Source organism: Aegilops tauschii, chromosome 3 (genome assembly GCF_002575655.3).
Source record: "Aegilops tauschii subsp. strangulata cultivar AL8/78 chromosome 3, Aet v6.0, whole genome shotgun sequence".
In the NCBI taxonomy this organism is placed as follows: domain Eukaryota; kingdom Viridiplantae; phylum Streptophyta; class Magnoliopsida; order Poales; family Poaceae; genus Aegilops; species Aegilops tauschii.
The window spans coordinates 529,669,057-529,682,282 of record NC_053037.3 but is presented as its reverse complement, the minus strand read 5'-3'; the positions used below and the strand labels follow the sequence as shown (position 1 = coordinate 529,682,282).

General features: G+C 48.5%; 1 protein-coding gene and 3 non-coding genes across 4 annotated transcripts; 3 read left to right on the top strand and 1 right to left on the bottom strand.

The window, feature by feature from the left end:
* Nucleotides 1-386: 386 nt before the first annotated feature.
* On the bottom strand, nucleotides 387-468 carry TRNAS-GCU (transfer RNA serine (anticodon GCU)). The gene has a single exon. It is a non-coding gene; the product is annotated as a tRNA-Ser (tRNA).
* A 70-nt stretch (nucleotides 469-538) lies between these two features.
* On the top strand, nucleotides 539-4,293 carry LOC109767715 (transcription initiation factor TFIID subunit 9). The gene is made up of 2 exons (XM_020326435.4): nucleotides 539-893; nucleotides 3,736-4,293. Exons 1-2 carry the CDS (start codon nucleotides 582-584, stop codon nucleotides 4,069-4,071), a joined length of 648 nt encoding a protein of 215 aa, XP_020182024.1. The 5' UTR covers nucleotides 539-581; the 3' UTR covers nucleotides 4,072-4,293.
* A 181-nt stretch (nucleotides 4,294-4,474) lies between these two features.
* Nucleotides 4,475-4,547, top strand: TRNAK-CUU (transfer RNA lysine (anticodon CUU)). Its single transcript has one exon. It is a non-coding gene; the product is annotated as a tRNA-Lys (tRNA).
* A 3,409-nt stretch (nucleotides 4,548-7,956) lies between these two features.
* On the top strand, nucleotides 7,957-8,029 carry TRNAK-CUU (transfer RNA lysine (anticodon CUU)). Its single transcript has one exon. It is a non-coding gene; the product is annotated as a tRNA-Lys (tRNA).
* The last annotated feature ends 5,197 nt before the right edge of the window (nucleotides 8,030-13,226 follow it).

The following is a 13,226-nucleotide window of genomic DNA, read 5'->3' as shown; positions in this document are numbered from 1 at the left end:
AATGCACGGACTAAAATGAAAAGAAAACCGAAGAGAGATAAGCCACGGACGAAAATGAAAAAAAAACTTGAAAATAAGCCACGGATTAACATGAAAAAAAAAGATGAAAAGAGAAATAAGCCACAGACTAAAAAGAAAAAAAATACTGAAGAGAGAAATAAGCCACGGTCTAAAATGAAAAAGAAAACTAAAGAGAGATAAGCCACAGACGAAAATGAGAAGACCTTGAAAATTTTACGCCCATGAAGTCAATTTTGGAGTAGAGAGAAATAAGCCACGGACTGAAAAAAAAAACTGAAGAGAGAAATAATCTACGGACTAAAATGAAAAGAAAACTGAAGATAGATAAGCCATGGACGAAAATGAAAAAAAAATCAAAAATATTGCGACGCCTGAGAGATTCGAACTCTCGCGGGGAAACCCCATGTACTTAGCAGGCACACGCCTTAACCACTCGGCCAAAGCGTCGCTTGTTATCCTAGAACCTACTTTTCCTCTGAAAAAGGGATGTGATACCTAAACCGGACCCGCTCCCTGAAATCCCACCACCAGCCGAGGTCCCAAGAAACAGCAGTCAGACCATGGACGGCGGCGGAGGCGTGAGGCCAACGCTCCCGTCCGCGGCGGCGGGAGGAGCCTCCGGCCCGGACGAGCCTCGCGACGCGCGCGTGGTGCGGGAGCTCCTCCGCTCGATAGGGCTGGGCGAGGGCGAGTACGAGCCGCGCGTCGTGCACCAGTTCCTGGACCTGGCGTACCGCTACGTCGGCGACGTGCTCGGCGACGCCCAGGTCTACGCCGACCACGCGGCCAAGCCCCAGCTCGACGCCGACGACGTCCGCCTCGCCATCCAGGCCAAGGTCAACTTCTCCTTCTCCCAGCCGCCGCCACGCGAGGTACGTTTTTTTTCCTTTTATTGTAGGAATTTTGGAGTACCATCAATCTCACCAAAATCCCTAGAGTATATCTTCGTTAGATTCGGACAAATTACTAGGTTTCGTAGCCTCATTTAGTTGGTGAATGACGAGGATAAGGGGCCACTTTAAATTCTAGATCGGGGACCGGCTTTCCTGTGAACCTATCAGATTCGGAGGGAGTAATGTTGTGGACTCCAATTGGGAAAAGTACAAGCACAGTAGAGGATGCGCCGATGTGTCGCAGAAGAAACAATCTCAATACAACAAATGATGTGTGCTGTTCAGATTTCAGTTCATATATGGTTCTTGGCTGAGAGATTATTTTGGGGAAATGTAAATTTCAAATAAGGGCCAGCTTATCGATTAAATGAATGCATTCCACAATAAGAACACATCAATCAAAGTTTCAGACATGGTGGTTAGAAGCAGCCATCTGCAACCAAGGAATTGCGGTTTTGAGTCCTTCAGCTCACGAAATGTCATTTTGTCTACACTCGTAGCCATCCAGGGTACCAGCATATCAGTCAGTGTTATACTGAAATTTCAGGAAAATATATGAGGGAATGTGGGATTCGAACCCAGAACGTCTCGAGTAGAACTCTCAAGTCTCAACCCTACCGCTAGGGCCAAGATGAGTCCTGTATCCTTCAGGAAGTTGGAACCGACCAAACTTTTGCCAATTTGGTGGGCAACCGGGGAGTGCCGAGATTTAAATCCCTGGGTGAAGCTCGTAGCAAATGATGCAAGGATAGTTAAGTTGGGGCAGAAGATCGACCTCCAATTTAGTCCATGTCTTGTTAGGAATGTTCAGCTGAGCCCATATCTTGTTTGGAAAGTTGGATGCTTATCTGCTTAAGGGTCCAAAATCTTAGAATCATGTGCAACTATTTCCATACACACAATGCAACCTTAATGCAGAGATGCTGCTGGTAATGTAGCAGCCTCCTGACTGTTGGAACTGGAAACAAGACTACTCAGTTTCTTGATGAGGCTTTACTTATACTATGTACATTATCCATAACTTTCGCTATATTTGGACACTCTTCATGGGATGGGTTATGCCGAATAATCACATAGAAGGGAGATCATCTGTTAGAGCCTCTTCGCTGAAGGGTATGCCTGAGGCCAGGAGGCGCTAGAGGGCTGACGAGGATGCACTGTAGCCAGCGCAGATCAGAAAGGTAACTGGGTAGTTGGGAATAGAAATCAGGGGAAGACTTCTCGATTAAATGAATGCATTCCTACATCAACCAAAGCTTCAGACATGGTGGTTAGAAGCTACTATCCGCAACGGCAGAGATTGCGGTTTTGAGTAACTGAGCTTACAAAATGTTGTTTTATGTACACTTGTAGCCATTCGAGGGACCAGCATATTAGTCAGTGTTATACTGAAATTATAAGGAAAATTTATGAGGGGAATGTGGGATTCAAACCCAGAGTCATCTCAAGTAGTACTCTACCACTCTACCACCGGGACTAAGATGACTCCTTTATCCTTTAGGAAGTTCGAACCGACCGAACTTCTGCCAGTTTGGTGGGTAACCAGGGAGTGGCGGCATTTAAAGGTGCAGATAGTAGCAGATGATGCAAGGACAGTCCAGTTGGGGCAGAAGACTGACATTCAGTTTAGTCCATGCCTTTTTAGGAATCTTCAGCTGAGCCCATGTCTTGTTAGGAATGTTTAGCTGAGCCCATGTCTTGTTAGGAATGTTCAGCTGAGTCCATGTCTTGTTTGGAAAGTTGAACGCTTATCTGCTTAAGGGTCCAAAATCTTAGAATCATGTGCAACTAGTTCCATATACACAATCTAACCTTTGAAAACCAAGGAAGAAGTAAATAACCTCTGCTGTTAGCGCAGATACCCTGCTGGTACTGTAAGCAGCCGCATTTACTGTTGGACTTGGAAATAAGAATACTCGTTGTCTTTATTAGTTGGCTTTACTCTTTAGATATATTATGTGTACAAACATCGTATGATTCTTAATGTGTATGAGGCTGGCACGTGAAGATATACCTAATGTTATGAATCATATTAGATACTCCCTCCGATCCATATTAATTGTCACAGCTTTAGAACAACTTTAGTATAAAATTGTACTAAAGCTGCGACAATTAATTTGGATCGGAAGGAGTAGTACAAAGATCTTAGGGTCATGCACAAGTGCACTCACTTGCATGTTAGCTGCTAAGTGCAACTAAAGAATATCTTGCGTAGATAAAGGCTATGAACAACTTTGTGGTTATGCTTTGAAGTTAAGTGCTTGTTTAATGTTGTTTAATGTTTTATCAGAATCCTCGAAATTTAAAGCTGACACAAAGTAGTCTATAATTATATGCCTAGGTGGATGATAAGTCATTCCCCACATAACATTCCGTAATGACGCTTAGCTGCCAATTCACTGATACACTGGTGCCCCCACTCCCACCCCTCCAATTCTTTGGGAACAGGCTACGTATGGTAGAAAACAATGTTTTGAAATACATAGCTAGACTTTTATGGAAACACGAAACAAACAGGGTATGATTCTTATTTGTGTATGAGGCTGGCATCTGAAGATAAAGGTAAAATGTTGATGAATCATATTAGTAGTACAAAGATATTGGAGATTGAGGGTCATGCACAAGTATACTCCCTTGCATGTTAGCTGCCAGTGCCTTCAACTAAAGAAGATGTTGCGTTGATAAAGGCTATGAGCAACTCATGTGGTTATGCTTTGAAGTCAAATGCTTGTTTTATGTTTAATCAGATCCCTGGAAATTCAAGTTGACACGAAATACTATGCATAGGTTGATGACAAGTCATTTTTCTGATGTCACACAGGTTCTACTCGAGTTGGCACGCAGCCGGAACAAGATCCCGCTGCCCAAGTCTACAGCTCCACCCGGCTCGATTCCCTTGCCACCCGAACAGGACACATTGTTGAGTGAAAACTACCAACTACTACCTGCATTGAAGCCGCCAACTCAGACTGAGGAAGCAGAAGATGACAATGAGGGAGCCGGCGCAAGCCCTACCAATCCTAACCCAAACTATCCTCAGGATCAGAGGGGCAGCGAGCAACACCAGCCTCAGAGCCAGAGGGGGGTTTCTTTCCAGCTGAACGCCGCAGCTGCAAAACGTTCTCTAGTGACAATTGATCAGTTGAACATGGGCTAACTAACTGTAGATCGTTGGCTGGTTCCTAGTGCTTGCTCCCGCAAGCCTGCTTGCTCACGCTTGTGTAGCTGCTGGGATGACCCTCCTATTTCACCATGAAAAAAATGCTGATTGTTGAGGAAAGGGAGCAGCCTTGCATGTAGTGTAAGTTGTAGCCGTGCACCTCTCTGGTTAATTCATTCCTGTCCATTATTTGTCAACTTATGGATTTTGTTGAACTTATCTGTCCCGTCGTTGTTTCTGACTGCGAAATCGGTGTTCGTACTGCGACTGTTCATGCTTTTGATGGCATGTAGCACATACGTATTTGGTTGGTTAAAATGAGGACCTAAACATGTAGAGATAAATATCTTTTGTGCGTTCAGCATGGAACACTTGATAAATAAATTAAAAATACAACAAAGCCCGTCTAGCTCAGTTGGTAGAGCGCAAGGCTCTTAACCTTGTGGTCGTGGGTTCGAGCCCCACGGTGGGCGCTTTATTTTTCTTTCTACTCTTGAGGAATCCAGTTTTCATAGGCAGTGCATGAATGAATGATGATGGATGGCCATTGCATTGCAAATAGCCCATGGTTGCTTTGAGATTCATTTTATTTTGCTTGTTGTCCAAATTTATCTCGTTCCAAAATGCTTTGCTCGGTTTTTGTCTTGTTTCAACTTGTATCACCATGCTACGTCGTGGTTGCTTTGAGATTCATTTTACTTTGCTGGTTGTTGCCCAAATTTATCTCGTTCCAAAATGCTTTGCTGGGTTTTTGTCTTGTTTTTCACCGTAGCACCATGCTACGTCGTGTAACAATAAAAAGAATACATTTTTTGTGGATCAGATTTTTTTTTTTTTGAGAATCTGTGGATCAGATTTGCTGATATACGATGATACACAATGAAACATTAAAGGACACTTTGGAACAAGAAGAAAAACCTAATGTAACACTTAGAAACAAGACACAATCTAAAAACAATCACACAATTAACGTTAGTCTAGAAGTAAAAATGGATGGTGGATCCATGCATGGAATATACCGTACACAGTAGAATTGTTTTTCTCGTCAAATGTCGTAAACATACCTTTTCAATGAAATAATTCAGGTGATGAAACTCATCTTTCTCTTCCTCTTGTTAGAGCATCTCTAGACTCCAGTCGACACCCCCCTCCCGGTTGCCCAAATTATATGTGAGACATGAATTTTTTATTTTTAAAAACTTTATCGAAAAATGAATTTTCTTTTTAAAGAATGAACACCCATCTGTGAGATCTCACATTTTCTTTAGTCCCTCAAAAAGTAACTTTTCACTACACAAAACTTTCCCCTCTCACTCATTTTTCTCTAAGAAGAGCACTTCTCAATAAAAAAGGGGGAGATCGCTCCCTCCCGCATTCATGGCCTGGCAACCGTCGCGCTAACCGATTGGCCTAGCTCTGACTATAACCACCCCCAACCATAATCCACACCGCCACTCATCCATTTTCGTCGTCGACGCTTGGCCACTACCGCCTCCCGAGGCCCGCGCCATTGCCTCCCTATGCGGCTCACCGCCTTCACCTTCAGCTCCCGCTATTGTCTCATCTTGTCGCCTCCTTCACCGAGCACCCGCACCGCCGATCATGTCTCGCCGCTGCCGAAGTACAGCGACGTGAGGCTCCGGTCGTGGGGCAAGTGGGCGATGATCCGTAACCCAGATGTGCGGCACAAGTGTGCCTCGGCATGCTCGCCGTCATGGAGGAGGTCGCGTGCGCCTGCGTCGACGTCGCCAAGCTTTGCTTCTTCGAGAGATGGGCGAAGGTAAAAATCCTCTCCGACGCCGCCACCGTGATCGCACCTCCCAGGCCAAAGGAGGAGTATAGCTCGACCAAGCGTGCCAATCAGGAGCTGCCTTCAGGGCCGCGCTCCCCGCCGAGAATTGCACGTTCTTCCTTCTTTGAGTTCATGGACAATGCGCACGATCGAGAGCGCCGCAAAATCGCCCACCTCGAGGCCGAGCCTGAGGAGATGTACAAGGAGCTTGTCGATTGCAAGGAGAAGGACAACTCGATGTCATAGCGTCGGCTCACCACCAACGACTAGGAGGACGGCCCCTCTGGCGGAGGGTGATCCACATCTCCTCCTCCGACGAGGAGTACAACTCCTCTTTTTTTTAGAAATGGAGGATGACCCCCGGCCTCTGCATCTGGGAGATGCATACGGCCACTTTATTAATTATTCTCGAGGACCTTACAAAGTATTACAGACAATATTCCTGAATCCACCATCTCGGCACACATATGCCGCTACTCTTATCCATATGATGAAGGGATGCTAGTTGGGCCACTACCCAAACCACTCACCTAAACCTAACATCAAAAGCCGGCAGCCCCAGCCGAGCCACATACCGGGTCTGGGGCACAATCCGGTCAGACACACTCTTGTATCGTCGCAGCCATCTTCCACAGGTCCGTCTTCAGAATATATTGAGTCTTCTACCTTGTGAAGGCCACTCCGCCATCGACGTCACCATGACGCCAGACAGCTACCTCCTCCTGCGCGAATCCATCTCCGCGCATCGGGCGCCAAGTCTCCACTGCACCACGCCGCCGAGACCTGCTGCCATCAATGTTTAAGATGAAGCACCGCTCCACCAAAGAAGCCGCCCACTGGTCCCTCGATCCCGTGGGCACCTCCAAGACTGGCGCCCCCGAGAGGAAACGACACAAAATAGCGCCGCCGTCATCCGATCTACTGATCTAGGGTTTCCCCCGGAGATAGCAGATGGTGGCCTTGAACTTCTCCTCGGCGATGCCTTCAAGAAGGGAACGCCGCATAACAGCGCCGTCACCGCCGGCCTTGGCAGCTAGCCAAAGGCAGGTTTTCACCCAGATCTGTTCGAAGAGCCTCCATCAAGCATCGTGTGCACGGATCGCCCAAACCCGCGCCGCTCGCCGGGACCAAGCCTAGATCCGACAGAGCACGCAACCACCGGACGCACCTCCTCCCGCCAGCCCTGCCGCCAAAGCACCAGCAGCCGCGCCGCCAGGATGCAGCCACCGCGGCACTGCCAGCCATCCCCGCCGCCGCATCCAGGAAAGGACGCGGTGCTCAGATCTGGCCGCCTGCCCCGGCCGACCGCGACCCCCCACCATGCGCCGGGGCCAGCCCGACGACACCGCCGAGGACAGCCGCTGCACCCGGCCGCCGGACCTCGTAGATCGGCGCGCGCAGCCGCCACATCCAGCGAGGAGGGAAGGATAAGAAAGGAGGGCGCCCAGGAAGAAGCCCCGCCGCCGCCCTCACTGGAGCCCGCCCGGCTTCGCCGGCGGAGCGCCTCCGGCAGCGGCGAGACGGGAAGGGGTGAGGGGAAGGCCCGGCGGCGTGCGAGGGGAGTCGCCCCCCGAGTCGCCAGAAGAGGGCGACGCGGGGGTGGGCTAGAGTGAAAGGTTGGAACAAAAAAAAAATTAAGTTAGATGTCTGTGTAGTGTTAGCAGGTGGTGGACTGTTTAATTAAGTTATGGATGATGTTAATATGCTAATGTTGTTTAATTATGCAATAAAGTAGTTTAAACTTGTGTTTGAAATGAACTCGTGTGCAAAAAATTGTGTTTTTTTAGGGGTCAAGTTTTGACGGATCTGCTAACAAAAGTTTAATCAAACGTAAGCAACTAAAGGCTGAGTGATAGACTGATGGATTCAAGTTTTGATGGATTCGGCTCTTAGAAGTCTTCGACTCCATGGCGTACACGCAGCAAAAAACAGATTAGGATGCTTAAACTCCGCATAATTAGTGCATATACTCCTACTTGTGTACTAACAGTAACAGATACGGATGTTTCCTTCTCCGTACCCGTTTCCAAATTAGAAATGAGCCTTGTGTGCATGAAAACATATTCACAAATGAAATGTAAAACAGCAGAGCCCGTCTAGCTCAGTTGGTAGAGCGCAAGGCTCTTAACCTTGTGGTCGTGGGTTCGAGCCCCACGGTGGGCGACCTATTTTTTTTCTTCCTCCGCGTCACTGTTGGTGCGTGCCATGATACTGCGTGTCAACCACTGTTGTACGAGAGCCAGTGTGCAAGTCAGCATGTGCGACCTCTCATCGCACATCCAATGTCCATCTCCGTCGACTGCACGGCGACCCAGTTTGCTGCTTGCTCATAGTTAAACTGGTATGGCGTGTCAACCCACCCGCAGGTTAGGGAAACCATGCATGCTACTATCTGATTAAGGTTAGAGAAACCAATAGCCATGCTCTATCTGCTGAAGGTTGGCTTCGATGAACGAGTACTACGCATTGACCTGCTGACACATCGCGCCGGCTAGGAGCCTTCCCTGCAAAAGCCACCACCAAGCATCTCGAGAACATGGACTAACTATCTTGTTGCAGCGCAGTGAGTTGTGGTTGTATATTGGAGCCCACAGATTACCCTTACCCATCTTAGGTTTCCTCAGTTTTGCCTTCTTGCTTTGGTGTTTTTTTTTGAAGGAAAGGCCATCATGCTTTACTGATTTAAAAAGAGAATTACGTCGTTCACAAGTTTAGAAACCAGACAGCTCGGGCGCTCCTCCGTCCAGCTAAGAGAAATCTTATTACAATAATTGTAATTCGCTAGCACATGCGTATCTTTTTTTTTCTTCTCAAATACGCTATGGTCAGCGTATCATTGCATTGATAGAAAGGGGGAACATACAAGTTAGGCATCGGGGGCACGTACACTACAAGGCGTGCCCGAGATGCACAATGAGCATGGAGTGGGTTGCTCAGCTCAGGTATCAGTCTATGTTACATGGATGATACTACTCAATCCTTTGGCTCCTGCGCAGGCCCAATAAATACATGCGCAGCTTGGTTACAAGAACGTGAGTAATGCCGAAATTTGACCTTCCCGATCAACGAAGAAATATCTACGCATTCGGCGAAAATTACTGCTGCTTCATCCCACCATTTTGCTTGGCCATCGCGTGATTCTATCACAATCGAGGAATCACACTCCGATTCAATCCCAGGGAAGCTAAGTGAGTTTGCAAATGTCAGCCCATCCCCCATCGCAAAGGCCTCGGTGGTGAGCACATTAGCAGCATAGCGTACAAATTTACACTGCGACGCTAGGAACGAGACCTTCTCATCCCTAATTGCAGTTGTCGTAGCACCCACACCTTCACCAATATAAAAAGTGGCATCAAGGAAAATACACAGGAGCTCTTGGGTGCTCCACACCCCTATACGAAAATTAATCGTAAAAAATACATTAAAAAAATCTGAATTTTGGGATACCAAACTTGGGTCACCGATCTACTCCGCGTGAAAATTCGTGAAAAAATACCAAAAAATATATCCGTGGCGAAGGAAATAGTGTTTTTCTACACATTGGAATTTTTTGTCTTTTTTGCCACGAATACGTTTCCTGGTATTTTTTCACGAAATTTCACACGGGGTAGATTGGGAACCCAGGTTTGATATCCCAAAATTCCAGCTTTTTAAAAAAAAATTCTCGGTATTTTTTCGAACGAAATGTTCGTATAAGGGTGCGGAGCACCTGAGAGCTCCAAATCCTCATCCGTGGCATCAACATTTAACTTGGCAAACCTGGGTCCGGCGTCCTCCATCTTTCTTCAGTATTACCCATCATCTTCTCATTAGCCTGGTGAAAATTGTTTGCAATAGCCAGAACCGACATCGGCTATTTAAAAGTAGGAGGTGGCGATCCATCATGTGTGAACTGCCGACGAATCCACCACAGATACCAGCTTCCTACCGCTATGATTTACTTGACATCTAAATTAGGTTTCAGAGGGCCCTGGGCCGTGACCGTCCCGGAGACAATTTTAAGGCAAAATTGCCCCTCCTTACAAGTGGGCCCACTGACCAAAAACCGCCGACATCTTTTCTTGTGTAAGGCCTATGCCATATATTTAGTATCACAAGACCTTACAAATATATACCCTTATAGTCCTCGCAAAAAATATTACGCTTATATTTTATTTTTGTTTACATTTAAGCCGTTAGTGGTATGAAAATCTTATTCCTCTTGCATCCATCAGTAATGCTCCGTGAGCGAAGGCCAATGACACCTCTAAGCATCGGCCTCAATGGATTGAACTTATTTAAATCCAAGAGTTAGAAGCAGTGGTCGGAAAGGCTTTGATGTAGACCAGAAGTGTGACGCCCCCGATTCAATCGTACACTAATCATACACGCAAACGTGTACGATCGAGATCAGGGACTCACGGGAAGATATCACAACACAACTCTAAAATAAAATAAGTCATACAAGCATCATAATACAAGCCAGGGGCCTCGAGGGCTCGAATATAAGTGCTCGATCATAGACGAGTCAGCGGAAGCAACAATATCTGAGTACAGACATAAGTTAAACAAGTTTGCCTTAAGAAGGCTAGCACAAACTGGGATACAGATCGAAAGAGGCGCAGGCCTCCCGCCTGGGATCCTCCTAAACTACTCCTGGTCGTTGTCAGCGGCCTGCACGTAGTAGTAGACACCTCCGGTGTAATAGGAGTCGTCGTCGACGGTGGTGTCTGGCTCCAGCATCTGGTTGCGACAACCAGATAGAATGGCAAGGGGGAAAAGAGGGAGGAAAGCAACTGTGAGTACTCATCCAAAGTACTCGCAAGCAAGGATCTACACTACATATGCATGGGTATCTGTGTAAAGGGGCAATATCGGTGGACTGAACTGCAGAATGCCAGAATAAGAGGGGGATAGCTAGTCCTGTCGAAGAATACGCTTCTGGCAGCCTCCATCTTGCAGCATGTAGAAGAGAGTAGATGGTAAGTTCACCAAGTATCATATTATAGCATACTCCTACCCGGCGATCCTCCCCTCGTCGCCCTGTGAGAGAGTGACCACCGGGTTGTATCTGGCACTTGGAAGGGTGTGTTTTATTAAGTATCTGGTTCTAGTTGTCATAAGGTCAAGGTACAACTCCAAGTCGTCCTGTTACCGAATATCACGGCTATTCGAATAGATAAACTTCCCTGCAGGGGTGCACCACATAACCCAACACGCTCGATCCCATTTGGCCGGACACACTTTCCTGGGTCATGCCCGGCCTCGGAAGATCAATACGTCGCAGCCCTACCTAGGCACAACAGAGAGGTCAGCACGCCGGTCTAAATCCTATGGCGCAGGGGTCTGGGCCCATCGCCCATTGCACACCTGCACGTTGCGAGGGCGGACGGAAGCAGAACTAGCCCCCTTAATACAAGAGCAGGCATACGTTCCAATCCGGCGCGCGCCGCTCAGTCGCTGACGTCACGAAGGCTTCGGCTGATACCACGATGCCGAGTGCCCATAACTGTTCCCGCGTAGTTGGTTAGTGCGTATAGGCCAGTGGCCAAACTCAGATCAAATACCAAGAACTCGTTAAACGTGTTATTTTAAAGTAACCGCGAACGCCGACCAGGGCCAGACCCACCTCTCTCCTAGGTGGTCTCAACCTGCCCTGTCGCTCCGCCACAAAGTAACAGTCGGGGGCCGTCGGGAACCCAGGACCACCTCTACCGGGATGGAGCCACCTGCCCCTTCAGCCCCCACATCGGAATCACATGCGGGTACTCAACGAGTCGACCCGACTTTAGTCACCTGTATAGTATGTATGTATATATGTATATACCCGTGATCACCTCCCGAGTGATCACGGCCCGATAGTATAGCATGGCAGACGGACAAGAATGTAGGGCCACTGATGGAACACTAGCATCCTATACTAAGCATTAGGATAGCAGGTAAAGGTATCAACAATTGTAGCAACAATGACAGGCTATGCAGCAGAATAGGATTAACCGAAAGCAGTAACATGCTACACTACTCTAATGCAAGTAGTAGAGAGAAGGAATAGGCGATATCTGGTGATCAAGGGGGGGGCTTGCCTGGTTGCTCTGGCAAGAAGGGGTCGTCAACACCGAAGTCGTACTGGGTAGCAGCGGCGTCGGTCTCGGTGTCTAACGACGGAAGAGGAGGAAGAAACAATAAATATAATGCAAACATAAGCATGACGATGGAAGACATGACAATGCGCGGTGCTAGGCGTGCCCTAACGCGGTAGGAGGTGGTACCGGCGAAGGGGGGAAACATCCGGGAAAGTATTCCCGGTGTTTCGCGTTTTCAGATGGATGAACCGGAGGCGGAAAGTTGCGTGTTTGCTATGCTAGGGATGTGTGGCGGGCGAACGGGTCGCGTATTCGGATTCGCCTCGTCGTTCTGAGCAACTTTCATGTAGAAAACATTTTCATCCGAGTTACGCATTATTTTATATTAATTTCTAACGTTTTAATACATTTTCTGGAATTAATATTATTTCGGAATTTAAATAGTTAAATGCTATGGGTACACATAAGTGTACCTAGAGGTGTACACATGGGGCTGACTGGTGGGGACAGGGGGCTGAGTCAGCAGCCCAGTCAGCAGTCAAAGTTTGACTGTTGACTGGTCAAACTGAGCAGTGGGTCCCCCCTGTCATAGTCACCGGAGATAGCTAAGGCAATTAGTTCTAACTTAACAGATTAATTAGAATTAAGTTAATTAAGCAAACTTAATTAATTAATTAATTATTATTATTATTGTCTTTTCATTTTATCTTCTTTTTTGTTTTCGTCCAAAAGAGAGGGGAAAAAGGCGTGGCCCCCGACTGTCATTGGCCTGGGGCCAACCGGGCGATCAAACAGGCGCTGGGCACTGGGCGTCGGATGCCGCCCGTTTGGCGAAGCCGTGTGGGGCTGGCTGGCGGCAAGCAGCGGTGGAGGTGGGGCGGTGCGGTGAGCGACGTGGCCGGGCGGAGCCGGGCGCTGGCTGACCGGAGCGACGGCGGCCAGTGGCGGCTGCGAGTGGCCGCGATGGGAGCGGGAGGCGGCGACGCAGCGGGCGCGACAAGCAGCCGGCGAGCATGACGAGTTGGACAAGCGAGAGGGGCGGCAGGCCGGAGCGGGCAACGGGGCGCCGGAGCGCGCGAGCAGGGGCGGACGACGGACGATGGCCAGGTGAGCGAGCGCGAGCGGGGCGGCAAGCCGCGACGCGCTGGGCTGCGGGCGCGCACGGCTGTGTGGCGGTTGCGGGCGCGCACGGGGCGCGGGCACGACGTGGTGAGCGCGGGCGAGCGGCGATGACCGCAGCCAAGATAGAGAGAGGGGGAGGGCGTGGCCCTCACCGGCGTTGCAGGGGTACGGGGGGG